Source organism: Onychomys torridus, chromosome 19 (assembly GCF_903995425.1).
Source record: "Onychomys torridus chromosome 19, mOncTor1.1, whole genome shotgun sequence".
In the NCBI taxonomy this organism is placed as follows: Eukaryota; Metazoa; Chordata; class Mammalia; order Rodentia; family Cricetidae; genus Onychomys; species Onychomys torridus.
The window spans coordinates 54,355,210-54,375,328 of NC_050461.1; the positions used below are offsets into that span (position 1 = coordinate 54,355,210).

The 20,119-nt window shown below is 48.4% G+C and overlaps 1 protein-coding gene across 2 annotated transcripts in view; it reads left to right on the plus strand.

The window, feature by feature from the left end:
• Igf2r (insulin like growth factor 2 receptor) overlaps window positions 1–20,119 on the plus strand; it is a 93,385-nt gene that overhangs the window by 41,687 nt on the left and 31,579 nt on the right. For both annotated transcript variants that reach the window (XM_036168579.1, XM_036168578.1), the window contains exons 8-22: window positions 438–600; window positions 750–915; window positions 1,731–1,834; window positions 4,432–4,596; window positions 6,784–6,924; window positions 7,989–8,132; window positions 9,019–9,156; window positions 9,692–9,839; window positions 10,379–10,556; window positions 11,305–11,420; window positions 11,824–11,992; window positions 13,042–13,221; window positions 14,895–14,996; window positions 16,340–16,441; window positions 18,092–18,287. In XM_036168579.1, the coding sequence (XP_036024472.1) occupies window positions 438–600; window positions 750–915; window positions 1,731–1,834; window positions 4,432–4,596; window positions 6,784–6,924; window positions 7,989–8,132; window positions 9,019–9,156; window positions 9,692–9,839; window positions 10,379–10,556; window positions 11,305–11,420; window positions 11,824–11,992; window positions 13,042–13,221; window positions 14,895–14,996; window positions 16,340–16,441; window positions 18,092–18,287 (2,212 nt within the window). The remainder of the gene's footprint in view (window positions 1–437; window positions 601–749; window positions 916–1,730; window positions 1,835–4,431; window positions 4,597–6,783; window positions 6,925–7,988; window positions 8,133–9,018; window positions 9,157–9,691; window positions 9,840–10,378; window positions 10,557–11,304; window positions 11,421–11,823; window positions 11,993–13,041; window positions 13,222–14,894; window positions 14,997–16,339; window positions 16,442–18,091; window positions 18,288–20,119) is intronic.

A 20,119-nucleotide genomic window follows, 5' to 3' on the forward strand; every position in this document is an offset into this window, starting at 1 on the left:
TGCTTTCTGTGCATGAGGATCTTAGTTGGAACCCCAAATACCATTTCTGTAACCTCAGTGCTGGGTGTGTTAGGAGACAGGTAGGTCCCTGGGTCTCATTGACCAACCAGTCTAGCAGAGCAGCACTCTCCAGGTTCATCTGATATTCTGCCTGCAAAAACCCCACAAAAAACAAGGTGTGACTTGATAGAGGAAGACATCTGAAGTTGACCTGTGGCTTCCCAATGTGCATACAGGTGAGCACACTTGCACACATTCATGTGCCCCCCTCCTTCAACATGAGTTTTAGTAAAAGTAAATAGAATTAGACATTCAAAATGTGCCAGGAACAAGGAACAGAAAAATACCAAGTTCTAGCAGCCTGTCTTTGGGCTTTCCCAGAACATGGAAGGTGTGATTGTGGACTGCCTCTAACACTCTCTGGTTGCTCCCTGTAGGGCACCATTCCCAAACTCACTGCCAACTCCAACTGTCGCTATGAGGTTGAGTGGGTCACCGAGTACGCCTGCCACAGAGACTACTTGGAGAGTGAAACCTGCTCCCTGAGCAGTGAGCAGCATGACATCAATATTGACCTCAGTCCCTTGGCCCAACAGGAAGGTATGTGTGTGGCTACCTCTGTTCTGTCCTGTGCCTCACAGGAGGAGCCCAGCTGGGAGAGGGGAGAGATGGGTTTGGGTTTGCTGAAAAGAAATGCCACACTTTCTGACGGGTGTGAACAAACACCCCCTTGTTTGTTCTTTCTCTAGGGTCCCTCTATGTTTCTGACGGGAGAGAGTATACGTTTTTTATGAATGTCTGTGGGAACACAAAGGTCCCACACTGTAATAACAAAGATGCTGTTGTTTGTCAAGTGAAGAAGACAGACTCCACTCAAGTCAAAATAGCAGGAAGACACCAGAACCAGACACTCCGGTGGGTGATGAGTCTCAAGTGTGTGCTTGTGGCCCATGGCTCTCCCTCCCTCTTCCTCTTACCATTTCCCAGAGCACAAGAAAGTCAGAGCCTAGCGAGCCTTCCTGTGAGACTTGGGCACGTTGCCATTTGTCCCTGAGCAGTTGGGCAGCTTCCTGCCTTTGATAAGAGTACATCTGTTAGAACTATTGGTTTGTAAATGTATTGTTTCTGAGAACCATATTGTAGGGAATTTAGGTAGTTAACTGTTTATATGGCTATTGTTTTGGAATTTGTGTTTCTGATAAGTCTTCTTTTTTCTTTTTCTTTTTAAAATCTCCTCTGGCAGTTTGAGAACATGAAATAGCATTAGCATTATATACAAGTTTTAAGGAGCTAAAAACCTCACTTAACGTAATTCTCAGGACCTTAACTTGGCAGTTGGCTTCCCAAAAGCAGTAAGAAGAGGCAGTTTTGTGAAATTGAATCTTACACCAGATCTTGTAGAGATGGTGCCTTTGGAAGATGCTAGCAAGGCTGTTTAATGTGTGGACATTATTCATGTTGCATAAAGTCCCAGAGTGACAGCAAAAGCAGTCTTTTGCTGCCAGCAAAGTGGCCTCCCCCTCTCTGGTCCCTTACTACTTTACAGCAAGAGGCCGACAGCCTGAACATTTGGAACTCATTTCCGCAGGACGCTTGCCCAGCTGGCTGGAGAGCCTGCTGTTTTATGTCAGTAGTGATTTGTGAGTGGTGTGCAAAAGGCTTAACAAAGCAGTTTTTGAAACCTCAAGTTTCTTGGTTTAGTAAAGCACTGTGTGTTCACGAAAATCTAGGTACTCAGATGGAGACCTCACCTTGATCTATTCTGGAGGTGATGAGTGCAGTTCCGGCTTCCAGCGAATGAGTGTCATCAACTTTGAGTGCAACAAAACCGCAGGTGAGTGAGTGTGTGCTGCCCAGCCCCCGTTTTGTGGGTGTAAGGGGCTTGCATGTGTACGTGTGTGTCTTTTCTTGGAAGTCCATTCGGAACAGGGGAGTGAGTTGGCTGCCTCTGGGCCTGGCTGCCTCCAGTCCCCAGGCTTCTCTTGTTACAGGAATGTCCTCCCTGCCCCCACTCCCCTCCAGGATGCATACATACATCCTGTTTCCAACGTCCTCTGCTCTCCGTGTTTGTTTTGGGAATCTGCCCAGTGCTGGGCTTGCTGAAGAGAGTTTGTGTCTTGAATTCTGCTGCAGGCCCGTTCAGCAGAGGTGGCTTCATTTAGCAGCTTCAAGTGTGTGCCACTTCTTTCATGTCATAAGAATTTTTCCAGAGTGATAAATTGGTAGAATTTGAACTAGGGTATTTTTGGGGTGCTATTGGATGAGTCACAGCTGAAGGCATGACTCCCTTTGGGTGACTAGAGGGCTCCCCGAGTCACTGGTTTGTCTGCTCTTCATGTCCTCATTTCAGACATTGCTGGCACCGGTAGAGAGATAAGGTTCTGTTTTTAGAGATCTGTCTTGTTCAAGCACCTCTGGCTATGCCCCAGGCACCCCTGGCCGACCTGCTTCCGTACTGGGCTCTCTTCCTGAAACTGGGCCTGGTTTCCATTCTCATCTGTGTGCAAATGGCCCACGCTCTCATGGCTGCTCCTTGAGGGTGTTTGTTTTGTATGTTTCTATGGTCAGTCTCCGGTGGTTTGATCGTGGCTGGTTCCTGCATGATTCATAGTAGGATCTGGGAGCAACCACTGTGCCTGGAGTTAAGTTCTCATAAACTTGCTAGTTTCTAAGCAAAGGGCCCTGAGGGCTGGGGCTCTCTGGGGCGCTCTTCTTCCTCTGGAGTCTTGGATTGGCTCTTTCTTATCACTCACAGTGCTTACAGATTTCCATGCCTGTTTGCTAAGGCCCTCTCCACAGGGGCCTGAGGGTGACAGATGGTCCTCAGGGAGTAAACAGACTGAAAACGGAGATAAGGGTTTTTATGGCTGAGTATGGGGTAGAGTGCTAAAGCTAAAGTCTATTGTTATCTGCCCTTACCCAGAGAGGCTGTAGGTCATCCAGGTCAGTGGGGTAGGAGAACAGCCAAGAGGAGAGGTTGCGGATGGGGACAGTGGGCCTGGTGCCTGAGTGGCTGCAGGGCCCAGGGTGTGGGGTCCTCAAAGGCATAGACTAGGGAGCTGTGATCAGGCCTGTGGCTGCTTGCCTAGACAGGCTAAATAGGAGCCCGAAAAGGCTGGTAAAGTTCATGTGTTGCAGAGAGGCTGACTCCATCTCATATAGGGTGAAGTCACGGGGAATCTCAGTAGGGCTGTGATGTGCCTGTGGCTGAGTAAGAGAAATAGAGTGGTTGTTGGGTGCCTCCCCACACACACCACATCCCTTCTTCTGCTCTCCATCCTTACTGGGATGGGCCTTAGGCAACTTCTCTGAGTTCTGGATCCTGTTCTGTCCCTGATCCCTGGGCTGTGAAGCCTGCTGTTACTTCTGTGTCCTCAGCCAGCAGACACCAGGCCGGTGCCAGCTCCTCTGGTCTCTCCTCTGGCTTCAATTACATTGTCGGGTGTTCCTGTAGTTCTGCTTAGGCCTTCACTGCAGCTGAGCTGAGGTCTTAAAGCACAGGCTGCTCTCCCTGTGGATGCTGGGAAGGTGGAGTGATGAGTCAGCAGAGGACAGAGGAAGATGGAGAAGTCCTGGGAGACTGAAGGCTCTGACCATGTAGAGCTAAGGTTGAGTGAGTTAGGACTGGAATTCATTGCCAAAGGCCCTTTCAGAACATAAAACTGCCCAGACATCACACCTCAGGGATGCAGGCAGACACGTGGGAGGTGCAGCTAGCTGGGATTATAAAACTAAGGGTAGAAAAAAGGGCAGCTTTGTGCTAGTGGTCCACCAGCTGGGAAAGGCTGAGGGATAGGGTTTCTAGGGGAGGGGCAATGCTTTGCCTAGTCCTAGGCCCAGAAGAAGTGGCCTCTGAAGAGTAGGGCTGTGCTGTACCGGGCAATGGATGGGGCCTCTGTGGGCGGAGGACAGGGTGGTGTGGACTCTAGGGGGACCTTAAGACACACGTCCTGACAGGTTGCAAGTGTGGGTGCCGACAGCATGGGGGGGTGCCTTGAACCTGTGGCGTAGTGTGAGATGCTGCCATGCTTTAGCTGAAGTAACTGCACAGGATGTCTGTGCGTTTGCCTCCATTTACCTCCATGGTGCTGGTGTTGGGGGAACCTCAGGTCTTGGCTCATCATTAGTCGGTCCTCTTGGAACTGGGGCTCTGGTCTCTGTCCTCTTTTCCTTGTACATGTTACCCCACAATGTTCTCTTTCCATCTCTTGGCTTTCCGGAAAGCCAGTAGGGTACCACTCCTCTAAGATGAGAGGGTGATGTGGCCTGCCAGCTTTAATGAAGTCATTCTAATCCCTGGATAGCCAGCCAGCCAGCCGGCTGCCATTCATCCTGATTTCTTCATTTCTGCTTCTTCTCTGACTCTTCAAAAGTTCCTGCGTTGGGCCCCACCACTGAGTTATGTGCTTTCCTGTGGCATTGCATGTGTAGGTAACGACGGGAGAGGAGAGCCTGTGTTCACAGGTGAAGTGGACTGCACCTACTTCTTCATGTGGGACACTAAATATGCCTGTGTCAAAGAGAAGGAAGATCTCCTCTGCGGGGCCATGGATGGCAAAAATCGTTACGACCTGTCTGTGCTGGCTCGACACTCAGGTATTGCTTTCCTTTTTGGGGGACCACAGGATAGTTGGGGAAACACCTTTAATTGCCAGCTGAGTCATGGCCCCTCTCCCTTCTAGCAGTAGCACCAACACTGAGGAGCACTGAGTTAAGAGATGGACTGCCTGCATCTGAGCCCCCACTTTTCCAGTTGTGTTGCCTTGGGCCACCTCACCAGCTCATTTAGAACTCCCAGGGACCAGCTGTGCCTTTTGAGGCAGGGATTGCATTTAGCACAGGGACCAAGGAGGCTGGTGGAGCTGGGTCTCCATCATGTCCACACCCAGTGCTTCTGCCTTTTATTTGGCCGCCTCTTTGCTTTCACTGAAAAGGGATCAGCATGTTCCTGGTCCCTAGATCTGGGAGGATTGTCCAGCATGGGTGGCGCTGTGCACAGTGTGTGTCAGTGTGAGGGTGTTCGTCCTAGAGACTACTGGAGCGTTCGTTTGTCATGTGGAAAGCTCTAGGACAGGGCTAGTGACTGGCAGCTACCTTCATGGGTGGCATCCTGCTGAGAGTAGATGAGGTAGGATGAGAGCTGATGCCTCCCTAGGGGATTTCTAGAGTAGCTTTGTATCTCCTAAGGTAGAATCACCTTGCATCAGTACCAGCCGGAGCTATGTGTCCCATTGTCTTTGGGGGCTCATCTGTTTGAGAAGTGCTGTTGGAGGAATTCAGGGTCCATAGTAAATGATCTGTGTCAGCTAACTGCTTCAGCAGCTAGTCATCCTCATGGTTCCGTCGTTAAGTGTCCTGGAAGCTGTAGGAACACAGGAAACGTCTACAGGAGTTAAAATAGCTTCAGGAAGCCGTGGTTGAATCCCATATATGTGTGCTAATGAAAGGGCGGGTTTCTGCAATGTGGAAAGAGTTGTAATCTCTGGAATAGAACCCTGCAGACTTTTGTAGTTCTAGCCAACAATGTGGGCTTCAGAAAGATTGCCAGGCTCTAGAATCTTAAAGAAAGCTTGAGTGTGGTGGGAGGAGGTCTCTAGTCAACACCCCTCCCCTTCCTCCATCTCATGTGTTGGACTTCCGAGCCACACATAGCCCCGTGAAGTTTTCTGGTTGTTCTTTGTTTTGTTTTTTCAAGGGAAGGGTGTCCACCGGCTTATAGTTCAAGAAGGGATGCAGTCAAGTCCGTTATGGCGACAGGAGCATGGGTGCTGGTCACACTGCACCTGCAGTCAGAAACACTCTTTCTTTAAAAGTTTTAAGTTTTAATGTGGTTACAGGACAAACTAGGATCTTGAGGGACAATGCAGAGGTGTATTAATTCACTTAGCAGACTTTGTGCCACAGCCTGGCTTTTGAAGAATCTGAAGTGTTTTTGTAGCATTTGCAACCAGATAGACCAGAGGATGCTATGAGCTGAGAGTTGAAATATTCCCAAGCTGCTTCAGAAAGTCCCACCCTGGAGACTGCAGCCCACACCCCCCTCCAGCCAATGCCCAGTGTTGGGGGGAAACGTGGACATACACACTGTCTTTCAAGGCTATGGACTTGGGAACCTAGCTTTCCAGAAGCATTGTGTTGTCACTGACAAGCTATGGCCTTTTACATCTAAGTGTTGGCTGCTAACTTGCCAAGGGGATATTTCAGATAAGAATATCTGAATATTCCTACCATCCCATAAACTAGCCTTGTGTGTCCTGCAGTACTAGTTTATGGGATGGTAGGAACATTCCCATGACTACTCTTCTTTGCCTTGTATCTGTAGTACCCAACACTGCCCCCCTCCCCCCATCAGCATCTGTTCACTTGGTTTTTGGAGCCAGTGGGATCCTCCTCACCTTCTGTGAGCCAGACCTTCTGTCCTTCTCCAGTCAGCCTGTGCATAAGAAGAGGCAGTAGCTTTCTTAGCTGCACAGGCCCTAGTGGGACCGGAAGCTCAGCGTGTGACCAGTTAGTTCCCTTCCACCAGGCTCCAGACAGCCACTGGCCTTGTGGTGTGGTTCAGTCTTTGATTCTGTGCTATAGGGTGTGGGAGAAGTTTGTGGTTTAATTCTTCAGAAAGCACACTGGGAATGGCCTGTCCCTGACATACTCAGTGAGAAAGTGAGGACGCCATGACTTTCTGGGGAGTGCTAGGATTGTCTGACCTTGGCTTCGTTACTGTTTTAAGATGTGACCACAAGGAAAAAGTCACCAAGGACTAAAGGACTTTGGGTTTGGTTGCAGAATCAGAGAAGAATTGGGAAGCAGTGGGTGGCGGCCAGGCTGAATCAGAAAAGAAGTATTTCTTCATCAACGTCTGTCATCGAGTGCTGCAGGAGGGCAAGGCCAGGCGCTGTCCTGAAGATGCTGCTGTGTGTGCTGTGGGTGAGTCACGGCAGAGGGGAACCCTCTTTCTAAGGGTGTGTGGAGTCTAGCTGCTTCCTTGGGAGAGACTTAGAATGTGGCTTGCTTAAGCCTCCTGCTTTGGATGTAAATACTAAGGACAATAAAGCATGCTACAATTTCAGTGTCAGAACCAGTGTACCCTGAAGTCCTGTGGTCGGCAGAGGTGTAACTAATCAGGAAGAGCCATGATGGAAAATGCTCGACCATCTGTCTTCATTTTGTAACCTGAAGAATAATAATCTATTACCAGTACTTGTAAAACTAATTTTGAATTTTTAGCAGCTCTTGGTCACACGCTTGGGGAAGCCAAATATCCACTGGAGCCTTCAGCTGAGCGACATGTCTTGGGGTTCTTTCTTGCTGTCACTGTTGCTCTTGCGTATCACCCAGAAGTGTTTGTCTAAGAGACATTGAGGTTTTGTGTGTGTCAGTTAAGGCACACTTTGAAAATGCCAGGAGGAGGGTACAAAGAGTCTGTTGTATGAAGAACATAGACGAGGACTTAGTGAGGCTTGTTGGATTTTGGGTATCACCCTTGACGTTCAGAACCAGAGATGTGTCTCAAAGTGAGTGGAGTCTGTTCTTGTCTTACTAAGGACTCAGGCATAAACATGTTTGAAAAGCATCTGGACCAGTAATTCAGTGTGGATGCCACATGTGTGTGTTTCTGCTTGGTTGTGAATAAAGCCTGCGGTTTGACTGTGCTCTCCATCAGTCTGTGTCTCAGGGTAGCTGAGGCTCTGAACGTGGAATAGTGTTTCTTACAGATGGTGGTGGTACACATACCAGCCTGTCCCTAAGGTGCCTTTGGGGGATCCCGCATGTCAGTCCCTGCCTGTCCCTGCTAAGGCAGGAGGTGGCCTTAGATGACTATGTTTATTTTTTTCTTTCAAGAAAACCTGTTTCTGTCCCAGTCGGTCAGGTGGGCTGAGAAGAGAGCATGGTGACCTAATGGCATTTGGCCGAGTTTTGGTATAACTTTTAATGTCTACATGATGATACTTTTCCAGCACATCTTCTGTTCCCTTCTCTCTTTTTTCTAGATAAGAATGGAAGTAAAAACCTTGGAAAATTTGTCGCTCCTCCTACAAAAGAGAAAGGACACATACAGCTCTCTTATTCTGATGGTGATGACTGTGGTAGTGATAAGAAAATAACAACTAACATCACACTCGTGTGCAAACCAGGTACTGTCACAGAAGAGGCCTGTGCGCATTCTCCATCCTCTCTGCAGTGGGGTGGGATGGAAGGGGCAGTGCTGAGCCCCCCCTCCCCGGGTTTTAGTCTCTGCTGATGGGAATCAAGTCGATCAGATTTCAGCCTAGAAATGGAGAAACCATATGTTGTCCTCAGGGAATTGTGTTGAAATTTTCCAGAGGAGTCGTGAGTCTCTGCATGACATTCTGTTCTTAAGGTCTGAGAGAGGATAAGGGTGTGGAATGCTGAACTTCCTCCAGAGGGTCATAAATACCTTCAAATGTTTCCTGTATCTCACCATCTCAAATGTGCTTATCTCTCACTGAGCTGATAAGTTTCTGCACTCTTTGCTAAGATCTGCATCTGTGCATGTATTTAGTGTTCTCAAAATGCCCTTATCTGTGTATTCTATGCTTCACAGTTATATTTATAATTTCCAGGGATTTCCTATTGACGCAGCACATTCTTACTATTTTAAAGCATTTCACTGCTGGGAGTTCGGCTGCTTCACATCCTCTCTATATCCACCCTGTAAAGTCTCCTCTGTATAAATTCCCAGCCATGGGAGAAGGTCACATACTAGGACTATTTTGTTTCTTGTTTTATTTTGCTAGGACATATTTCCACCTTCTGGGTACTGGCATTATTAGATTGGTGTGTGCTATGAGGCCTGCTTTGTGCAGGGCTGGGGATTGAACACAGGGCTATGTGCACGCTAGACAAATACTCCACTAAATGAACCACATTCCTGGCTCTGTATGACCATTTTGTAACCTTGTCTTTCCCAGGGCTTTTAAAACAGCTAGACCTGGGAAAATTCTTAGAACTAACAGATTAGTGTTGATCTCTTCCTGTCTCCCTTTTCTGTATTGACAGGTGATCTAGAAAGTGCCCCAGTGCTAAGAACTACTGGACCTGATGGTTGCTTCTATGAGTTTGAGTGGCACACTGCTGCCGCCTGTGTGTTGTCGAAGACAGAGGGAGAGAACTGCACAGTCCTTGATGCCCAGGCAGGTGTGTGCCTCAGCAATGCCTCTGTTGTCTCGTGTAACTTGGGACCACAGATAGCTTTTGCTAAACACTTTCTATGACTGTTAGAGGTAACCTGCTTTAGAATGCTGTTAATGCCACTTGATTAGAATTCTAAGCATCTTTTGTTGTGTGCTTAAGCTGTGGCAGGGCCCATCTTGGATTTGTGGCTGGGCTGGATTTACTTGAGCCAAAGGGGATCCACACACACATTTGAAAGACTTGTATGACTCCTAGGCCAGACGCCCTTGTTAGGGGACCTTACAAGAAGGCCTTCATAGTCCGGTCATCTTGCTTGGATATACTCTTCGTGAGACCTGGAGTTGCAGGTTTGAATAGGGCTGCATGCAGCACAATGAAAAAGGGCAGTGGCGAGGCCAGCGTCTAAGGAGTAGATGGCAGTCGCTGCAGGAATGCAGGTTAAGGTGGAGGGTCCGTCCTTCTTCAGTGTCTCTTGGTCTGTCGTCACCCGGCTCTGGTGTTCTGACTGGCCTGATGTGTGTCCCTTGTTTTGTTTTAGGGTTTTCATTTGATTTGTCGCCCCTCACAAACAAGAATGGTGCTTATAAAGTTGGGACAGAGAAGTATGACTTCTACATAAATGTCTGTGGCCCTGTATCTGTGCAGCCCTGTCAGCCAAACTCAGGGGCCTGCCAGGTAGCAAAAAGGCAAGTGATCTCTCATTCTGGCTTTGTTCTCTGGTATTTTGTGTTAGTAAGTACTTCATTAAGGAATAGCTAGGTTTCCCATGAACACGATTGCTTGACAAGCATTTAAATTCTGAGCAGGAGACCTCATCAGAAAAACTGCAAGCTGAACTTCCCAGAGAAGGGGCAAGCCTTACCCGAGGGATGGAGAGTGGCCTGGGCATATTTGATGCCCTCTTCTGTGAACTTTTGAGCTTTGTAGTTCTTGCATATTTATGTATGATTTCTCCTTACTGAGTAGTGTTAGTTGTAATGAATTGAGTTGCACTGTAAGCCAGTAGTGCTGAGAGAAAGTTGGGCTCGTGTGTGTGTGTGTGTGTGTGTGTGTGTGTGTGTGTGTGTGTTTTACCTTTTTTCTCCTACAGTCAAGAGAGCTGCATATGAGATTCCCAGGGATTGCAGTATCTTGGTCCTGAGCATGCATTTGCTCCGATTTGTGCAGCCTTGGAGAGCTCCTGCTCCTTGACACTTTCCAAGTGACATTTCTGTATTCATTTTAGAGATAAGAAGTCTTGGAACTTGGGGCTGAGTAATAGTAAGCTTTCTTACTATGATGGGATGATCAAGCTGAGCTACAAGGATGGCACGCCCTATAACAACGAAAAGCACACACCGAGAGCCACACTCATCACCTTTCTATGTGACCGAGATGCTGGAGTGGGCTTCCCAGAATATCAGGTGGGAAAGGTCTTGGGCACTTTGCCTGGGCAGACCTGGGTCAGTAGAAACTGAGCTATTATTGTTAGTCTGGTCTTTTGGCCAAACTGTCATGTAATTAGTCCTTTTGCAGTTTTCAGGGTGCCCAGGTGGTGTTTAGTCACTTGTTAAGCTGCTTATTCAAAGACCCATCTATCTTAACACTAGTCCCCAGCCCTGTTTGTTCTGTTAGAAAACATGCAAAGGCTTAAAAAAATTTCCCTCCTATTTCCCTTACCCACGGCCAGATTCCATTATAGTTTTTGACAAGGCCATCTTCTTAGCTCTGTGAAAGGTGATGGAGAAAGCAACCTTTCTTTCATGACTTAAAGTCATTTTTTAAAGAGCTGTTTGCATACTCTCTCCTTTCCTTTTTCCGTTCTAGTGCATACTAGTGCAAACACATAAGGTGTTTCATTTAAGAAAGGACTATTTTGCCACCCAGTTTCAGTCCATGGTTGGCTGACTCATTGCTGTGGGCCTGACAGCGAGAGGTGGGGCACAGCCGTTTACTTCACAGCCAGGAAGCACAAGGGAGCAAGGAAGGGACAAAGAGCTACCCTGCACTGAGCCATGTCTCCAGGGGTTCAATGCTGTGCACATGCGTGAGGGTTGTATCACTCCCTGTAGTGTTCAGCTAGGGACCAGGGTTCCCTGTGTGGTCTTCAAGATGTTCCAGATGGAGACGTCCATGCTGTCCTTTCATGTTTCTTTCTTGTTCTGGGATTAGGAAGAGGACAACTCTACCTACAACTTCCGGTGGTATACCAGTTATGCTTGCCCAGAAGAACCCCTGGAGTGCATGGTGACAGACTCCTCCATGATGGAACAGTATGACCTCTCCAGGTGAGCAGAGCCAGCGGCTGGCCTTGGCCCTTCCTCAAGTGTGGCCATTGGTGAGCACATGGTTGAGCTGATGGTGATAGGTACTGTGTTGGCCTCAGGGTGCACCGCCAGGAGAGACAGAGCAGAAAGGAGACGGATGTGGTCTGACCTCGTCACCTCTGTGACAGCGAAGGTTCAGTGTGCAGCTTCAGGTTTAAAATAGTAGCTCAGTGAAGGGTCCTCTGCGTGCAGGGTGTCAGAATGTCAATGCTATGACATGTCCTGTGGGTCAGTCACCATCTATAGCTTGATTCAAGTGTGTCTTTATTGAGAATGCCTTTAATTCTCTAGTGACTAAACATAAACAGCCCAGCCTCAGCTGGTTCGGATTTTTAAAAGCATACCTTTGTGTTGAACTTTTTAGTCTAGTGAAGTTTGAAGGCGGCCGTGGAGGAAACTGGTATGCCATGGAAAACTCTCGGGACTATACTGCACGGAGGAAATACTACATCAATGTGTGTCGGCCTCTGAACCCTGTGCCAGGCTGTGATCGATATGCATCTGTTTGCCAGATGAGATATGAAAAGAATGAGGTGTGTCTGACATTCTCATGTTCTCCCCCCACCCCCCTCTCTCTTTCCCTCGGAGCTGAGGACTGAACCCAGCGCCTTGCACTTGCTAGGCAAATGTTCTCTCTCTTATTCTGAGGCTTAATGTGTGAAGGTAGTTCTGTAGCTCTTGATGAGGGCAGTCCTGCTGTGCACTTGAAGCCTCTGAGGAGAGTGGCCGCAGAAAATGAGCCTCCTGCATAGGCTTTGAGTCTTTGTTCAGTCTTAAAATGTCCACTGGTCACCTTTGATCCAGTACATGGCAGAGGAAGCTCTGAGTGGCTATGTCTGGCCTGAATTCAGGTACCCGAGTAATTCTGTAGACATCCATAGCCTCAGCACTCAGAGGTCTTCCAGGATTACTTGTGTAAAAAATGGATTTGGAAGAGTTGCTTGGGAGTGAATGATGCATGGGTCCATGTCACTCTGACTGTTGAATACTTCATCTGTGGTCGATTTCTCTCACTGGTAGGACTTTTGTACATTTCCTTGTGGTCCTCATATGTGGTGGGCCATGAAAGTTGTACATGGACTCCAGAAGTTGACTTCTGCAGAAACAGTGTGAGAATTTGCTTTTTTGTTGTTGTTGTTGGTTGTTTTTTTTTTTTTTTTTTTTTTTTCCGAGACAGGGTTTCTCTGTGTAGCTTTGCACCTTTCCTGGATCTCTCTTGGTAGACCAGGTTGGCCTTGAACTCACAAAGATCCGCTTGCCTCTGCCTCCCGAGTGCTGGGATTAAAGGTGTGCATCACCACCACCCGGCAGAGGATTTGCTTTTGTTAGCACATGCTAGTGATGTGCTCTGGTGCTTCAGAGGCATTTGAGGCTGTATCTGCATGGGTATGTGTTCTTGACCAGAGCAGCAGCCTCAGAATGTAGCTGCCCCTTCTGCTCAGGCCTTCCTCAGTTTTGTTTGCCCGCTCACACAATTGTTAGTGGTGACTTCATAGGCTCTAATTACTGCGAGTAGCAAGTTGACTCCTGAGGAATAAAGCCAGCTGTTTCCAGGAGAAGCCTAATGCACACTCTATTGCAGGGCTCCTTGGCTGAGACTGTATCCATCAGTAACTTGGGAGTTGCAAAGACTGGCCCTGTGGTGGAGGAGAGTGGCAGCCTCATCTTAGAATATGTGAACGGTTCTGCTTGCACCACCAGCGATGGCCAGCTAACCACTTATGGCACCAGGATCCATCTTGTCTGTGGTCGGGGAATCGTGGTGAGTGCTGCGCAGGGGTGTGTAAGACCTGCAGAAAAACACTGGGGGGCCAGTGTGTGCAATTCTATACTTGTAAAAAAATTTGCATAAAAATATTAGGGCATAAAATTAGTCATTTTAGGCATTTTCTAGTTACCAAGAACATTTTGTCCATCATTAGTGTTGTTCACTTGTCATCAAGTGTTTAGAACTTTTTTTGGTCAGCTTTTGTTTGTTTGAGACTTGAGTTTCACTATGTGGCTCTGGCTAGCCAGACTGGCCTTGGACTCCTGCAGCTCTGCCTCTTGAGTGCTGGGGTTAAACGTGCAGGCTGTAGTGCCTGTCTTATATCTAGAAGTTTTATTTTCCAAAACTTCTTGTTGCTAGTTTTTTTCCTTCCTTTCCTCCCTCTCTTCCTCCCTCCCTCCCTCCCTCCCTCCCTCCCTCCCTCCCTCCCTCCCTTGTTTTTGCTTTTCTTGGGGGGGGGGGGCGGTGTTCAGGGTCGCAGGCTGTCCTGAAACTTGCTATGAGTCTTGAGTTTGACTTGCTGACAGGAATTGGATGTTCCTGTTTTTCTGCTGGAGCCCAGTCCAGTGGATGTGAGGCCTGGTGTCCAGGTATCCCACAGACAGGAAGTTTGTCCTCCTCTGTTCAGATCTCTAAGGGTATGAAATGACTGCCTGGCTGAGCCTGGGCCAGTGGTCGCTCAGGACAGTGTCAATCCAGGGGCTGCAGACACACTCCCTTGATCTACATGAGCCTGATCACTAGGTGGACAGCTGTGGGCTTCATTTGCAGCTGCTCTTGCCAGCCCTTACCCTGCATGTGTGGGAGTCCTATCATCGACATTTAGATAATGCCATTTAGTTCCAGAAAATTCTTTTAGATCCTTCTTAGTTTTCCAAGTACTTTCCCACAGTGGCCGAGCTGGGCATGCCTGTGGGCCTGGTGTACAGTCTATGCCCCGGCAAGACTACTGAAGGAAGTAAGAGAAGGTCAGGTTCACAGAGTGTACCACAGGCTGAAGCCTGGAACTTTCTTAACCGTGGGGAACCAGGGTACCTCTGCTATGCTCTTAGGAGAGTGTGGGTGGGGCCTACAGGTGGAGAGTGTTGGTATGTGGGTATGGGCTGAGATCAGTTACGAAATACCAGTAAAGTTCTCCATGTACTCTCTGGTGCGCTGTTCCACTAACTAACGAGTGAGCCATTGCTGCCTGTGACAGAGGTGGCACTCAAGGAATGGAATTCAGCTCTCTCATGGAGGAGACTTCTCACTGAAACCCACAAATTAGAAGCCAGTAATAGCCCCAAATTAGCACATCTGTGTAATCAGCACCTGAGTCACAAACAAAGTATGTGCCCCACCTAGCAGCTCTGCTTGTGGCCCTTCCTGTTGCCTCTTAGCCCTTTCCCTGACACACAAGCCTTAATACAGCTGCTATCTACAATGATGCACGGCAGCTTTCTGGTTGCTTTGACTCTGGGTATACAGGCTTGGATTCAAGCCGTGTGGATCCCAGTTTTCCCATTGTCTGCTGGGAGAGCCCAGATGCGTGTGAAAGGACCTCTCTCTCCTACGGGATTGGGAGAACGCTGTGCCCCAGGGAGGAGGCGCAGACCTACTGCAGACAGTCAGTGCTCCTCAGCTGTGGTGATGTCCTCCTGATTTCTCTCTGCCCTGTGACCTTTCAGAACACCCACCCCATATTCACATACAGCTGGGAATGTGTGGTTAGTTTCCTGTGGAACACAGAGGCTGCTTGCCCTATTCAGACAATCACTGATGCAGACCAGGTATGTATGTTGTCAGCTTGCTCCTGCTGAGGCTGGCTTTGCATTGCTTCCTACCCTGCTTTCCGATTCTCTCCAGTCACCACCCTTTGCATCCTCCCTAACTTTGGCACCCAGATCTCCAGGACCCTCAGCTTTACTCCTTGCTCCCTACAGCCCTCTTTTTGGGGGTTTTCCAAGACAAGGTTTCTCTGTGTAACAGCCCTGGCTGTCCTGGAACTCACTCTGTAGACCAGTCTGACTTCGGACTCACTGGCTCTGCCTCCTGAGTGCTGGGGTTAAAGGTGTATACCACCACCACCGCTCCCTACAACCCTCTTGTCCCTTCCCCGTGCCAGTGCATCCTAGTGGGCTCTCCATTCAGAACATTTCAGTATCTGATACAGTGAAACCCATGAAGTCTATAACCTTGTCCACGGGATGGAGCCCCATGCTTCATGCGATCTCATTGACAGAGTAAAGCCCATGTGTCTGCTGGGACCTTACCTTCCTAGAGTTAGCACATGCGTTCTGCTGGGACCCCACCCACAGAATAAAGCGTGGATGTCTTCTGTGCCCTCCCTGTCCCGCAGTGGGTAGCCCAGTGCCTCATGCTGATGTCTCTATGGTAGATGACTTATCCTTTGCTGGAGGCCCTTGGCTTTTGGCATCTTTCCACTGCTGGCTGCCCTTGTCTGGGCTGCTTCTCCTGGCTTCACGTTGTCCTGTGCAGTGTAGCGGTACACTGGGCTACTGCAGTGAGTTGTAGTTACGGTAGTGTGTGTGCATTCTTTACGGTGGGACATGCTTCACACCCCATCCTTCTGGTTTCTTACCAGACTACAGAGTCTGGCAGCAGACACCTGGACTGATACACAACCGTGATGACCTTAGGTCAGGGCCAATAGGCATCTCACACACCCTGTCCATGGTTAGGGCTCTGACTGCTACCCTATACTTTATGGACATTGGAGCCTGAGGGCACACTTAGAAGAAGGGAGGCAATTGTCCATGAGTTGCCCCAATTATATCCCATAGGTGTATTCATTGCAATGAGAGAGAATTCTTCAGTTTTATTTATTTTTTGAATGTAAAAAACGACAGCTAGGTCGCTGTAGCTCCACCTGCCTTAGGATTAACAGTGGTCTTATTTGGGTGTTGTAGTAACTTAGCATTCATGAGGCGAGTTCCATTCTTCGGTGCACACATGCCACACTGGTACAGTGCATGAACACACTGTTGCTCCTGTAGAGGTTTAAAGTGAGTGGCAAGCACAGCTCGCAAGTGCAGCTGTGGGTTTCTGGAGCCTGCATGTTTGTTCTGCTCCTGGTTTGAATGTATTTCTTTCCCTTTCTTGTTTCTAACAGGCTTGCTCCATCAGGGATCCCAACACTGGATTTGTGTTTAATCTTAACCCACTCAACAACTCTGATGGATATGTGGTCTCCGCCATTGGAAAGACTTTTATGGTAAGAGTGATACAGTCAGCTTGTAGTTTGCTTTAAATAAGACTACATGCACTCAAGGCACCTCAGCTGGGGTTTTGTGGTCAGGCATCCTTCGTGCTTATCCAGGCTGGGGGTGGGCAGTGAAGTGACATCTTCACCATGGTCCTGATACAGTTAGGTGAGAACAGTTACCAATCCTCACTGGCGGCTGTGTGTCCAGAAGTTTGTTTCCAAGAAGCAGCAGCAGAGTGACAATTAGGACCTTGTTAGAACTTAGCTTCCTGGCCCTGCTGCAGGCCTCCTGACTCGGTTCTGTGGTGGGTTTGGAGCCGGCTTCAGGAAGCCCGTCAGATGATTTTGATGCCCACTGAAGTGTGAGACACACTGGTCAAGAAGAGATGTGACTGGTTAGACTGCCGTGTAAAAGGGAGGCTAGCTGGAGGGCTGCGTCCTAGACTCTTCCCTTATCGATTGTTTCTGAGTGTGCCTAGAGCCGCAAGATGGAAAGTCTTCCCGGGATAGCATTTGAACTGCTGGAAGGAGAAAGCTCCCAAAACATTGCCCTCAAGTTCTGGCAGTCCACAGTCTGGCAGTAGAGTAGTAGCTTTGAGAACAGGAGGGTGGGCCGAGAGTGCCCTGCAGTAGCTTAGTGCCCAGGGGGATTCTGACGACTGTCCCCACTGGAAAACCAGGCAGGATTTGTCCTTTAGGCTCCGTCCTCTTCCCCACTCTCCTGCATGTTTCCACAGGGCTCTCTCCAGTCCACACTCAGATAAGAAACGTGGAAGGGTCTCAGTGTTCAAGTCAGCTCTAGTGTAGCTTGCTTTTCGGCTGTGCAGTGTGTGGTTGGTACCAGGTGGTGCCTTGATTAGAGTTCCAACAGGTCAGCGCCTATGTCCATGTGAGAGGCAGGTGCTGAACCACATAGGGGATGTACTGAGAGAGATGACCATGCACTATCTAAAGAGTGCACCAGAAGCAAGCCAGAGAGGCCCTGCCTCGTGCACTAACTACGCTATTAGGAGCATGTGTCTTGTGGCTCTCGGTCAGTCGGTCGGAGGTAGCGGGCCAGTGGGTAACAAGTAGAAGTGAGCTACCTGGAAGAGCGCCTGTCTGCTGGGGCCACCACTGCCCACAGGCATCACAGCCAGGGCTACAGACTCCTGCCCTTACTGTCCAACCCTGTTCCCATCCTGCTGGGTTCAGCTGCCCTGCATATTTGGCGGCCTCTCCCAGAGCTGCTTTCTTTACATAACTACATATCTGCTTCTTAAATAGAATCAGCATCTTTAAAAAGTCGGGGGCATCGCTTTGTTTTCAGTTATGACTTAGCCGTATACACTTTTTTCATTTGATTAAAGACACCGTAAAGTGGTTTGTATCACTCTCTAGTATATGGTGCATAATTACTTGTAGTATTTACATTTACAGATAGAGTGCTGTATGAATAAGACCACAGAACACTGTGCACTAAACTTTAAGTTTGCATAGGTATTGCTATTTGGACTTGGGTTTTATTGCCTTTCTTAGTGTAGGACCTAGCTGCCCCAAAGTTGATAAATTTTGTGATAACCAGACCTTTAGCCCAGTGGTACTTTGGGTTCTAGGGTTCTTGTTTGTGGTAAGTCTTGGAATCTAAGTGGGTGATTTTTTTCCCTGTCTTGCTTCCAGTTCAATATCTGTGGTGCCATGCCTGCCTGTGGGACGATTTCAGGAAAGCCAGCCTTTGGCTGTGAGGCAGGAACCCAGACAGACGAATTGAAGAACTTGAAACCAGAAAGGCTAGTTGGAATGGAGAAGAGCCTCCAGTTGTCTACTGAGGGATTCCTCACCCTGACCTACAAAGGGACTGCTTCCTCAGACAAAGGTGAGCTGTGAGGCCTGTGGCTTTGTCATGAACAGATTCATGTCCTGCAAGTGTGTGCCTGAATCCTCTGTTGGCATCCTCTCACAGAGTGCTTACCAACTTCCTCCTTTGGGGCACTTGCACACATATATTGCCCATCTCTTCTTTTTATCTTGCATACCAGTTCTTCAGAGGTGGGGTGGTGTTAATTGCATTTCTTCAGGTACTAAAGAAGCGATGGGTGACAATTATGGCGGTATGGTTTCTTGTTTAACAGTCTGCATACGTTACGCTTGTTAATATTTATTCGTCACCGTCTTTTGTTAGTCAAGTGCAAGGTCAATTCTGAGCCCTTCATAATGACAATAGCTGTGTCATTGGCTAGCTCTGGCAGGCGAAGTGTACCAGGACTCGGTTAAGATGCTATATGTATGTTTATTGTGGGGATTAACAAGGCAACTCCACGTAGTTAAAAAGGAGCTTTATTTTGGGGTACCTTACAGCCAGTAAAGGGGTTAGTTATAGGATCCTGGAGAGGTGAGGTGCAGTCCAGCGGGGTTCTCTGGAGAATTCTGCTCAGTCTGCCATCCAGCATTCAGGATCACAAGGAACCAAGAGGGCTGGCACGTCTGGATCTTGAATCTTAAGGGCTCCCATCTTCGGCCCCACCCTGGGGGTGGGTCATAGGTAGGCATGGCAGTTACCAGAAGCCACACTAGGGGTAGTACCTCCAGGTCAAAACTGAAACAGCTACCCACTACATATGTTCGTTCTCTGGTCAATTCTCATGCCAGCTCTGTGAGTCTCCTCCTCTTTTTCTTTTTTCCTTTTGAGCCAGGCTCTTTACGGTGGCCTTGGCTTTCCTCGTAATGGCTGTGTAAACCAGGCTGTCCTCAAACTCAGATCTATGTGTGTCTGTCTTGCCAGGATCAAAGGCTTGGGCCACCACACCTGGCTTACCTTCCTTTTGTGAAACTTAGTCACTGCCATTTTGTACATTTGCAGTACTGGAAGGCAGAAGGGTCTTGTGCCTGGGACAGAGCCTGTTGTCCATAAGGAATAGCGTCAGGGTGAGACCCACTGGTCTTGGGTTCTGTTCTTGGCTCTGCCACCTGTTGAGTTTCTCTTTTACAGATGAGGAAAGGGGCCCCAGGGGTGCGGTTACTTCCCAGGCCTCACTGTTAATAGGCAGCAGAGTGACCCTCTGAGCCCACATCAGTGCCTTTCCATCACTGATCTGAGTGCACTGAGGTGATGTTTGTGTGCTGGGCTGCTCAACATGCTCCGGCCATTGTAGGGAACACCAGGAAGGAGTGGAGTATGCCATCCTGGGTTATTTAAAGACTGCAGTCTGTCTTCTTACTTTTTTTTTTACTTTACATCTCAAGTTCATAGATGTTGGAAATGCAACACTGTAACAACAGCTTATACCACAGAATACAAATGAGCATTAAGGACTGACTGCCGTGAACAACATCAGACCACTAGATGAAATGGATATGTTTTGGGTACTGTAACTTGGTAGGACTGGACCATGAGGCACAAAATTTGAACAGACCAGTAATGGGCAACATGATTAGCAATAAGAAGTCTCTGGTAAAAGGGAGGTGAGGACCAGATTGTTCCACACTGAACCTTTCCAAACTGTGAAAGAACTTTAAGCTGCTGCAGTGAAAGGCAAGGACACCTTCTCTTCATTGTGCCAGGCCAGCACTCCCCAATGCAAACAAACTAACGACAGCAGCAGCAACAGAGCCAGATAGACCAGTCTCCTTGATGAACACAATGCAGAAATTGTCAACAAAATAATAACAAGTCAGATCTCACAATACCTAAAAACCGTGTACTTTATC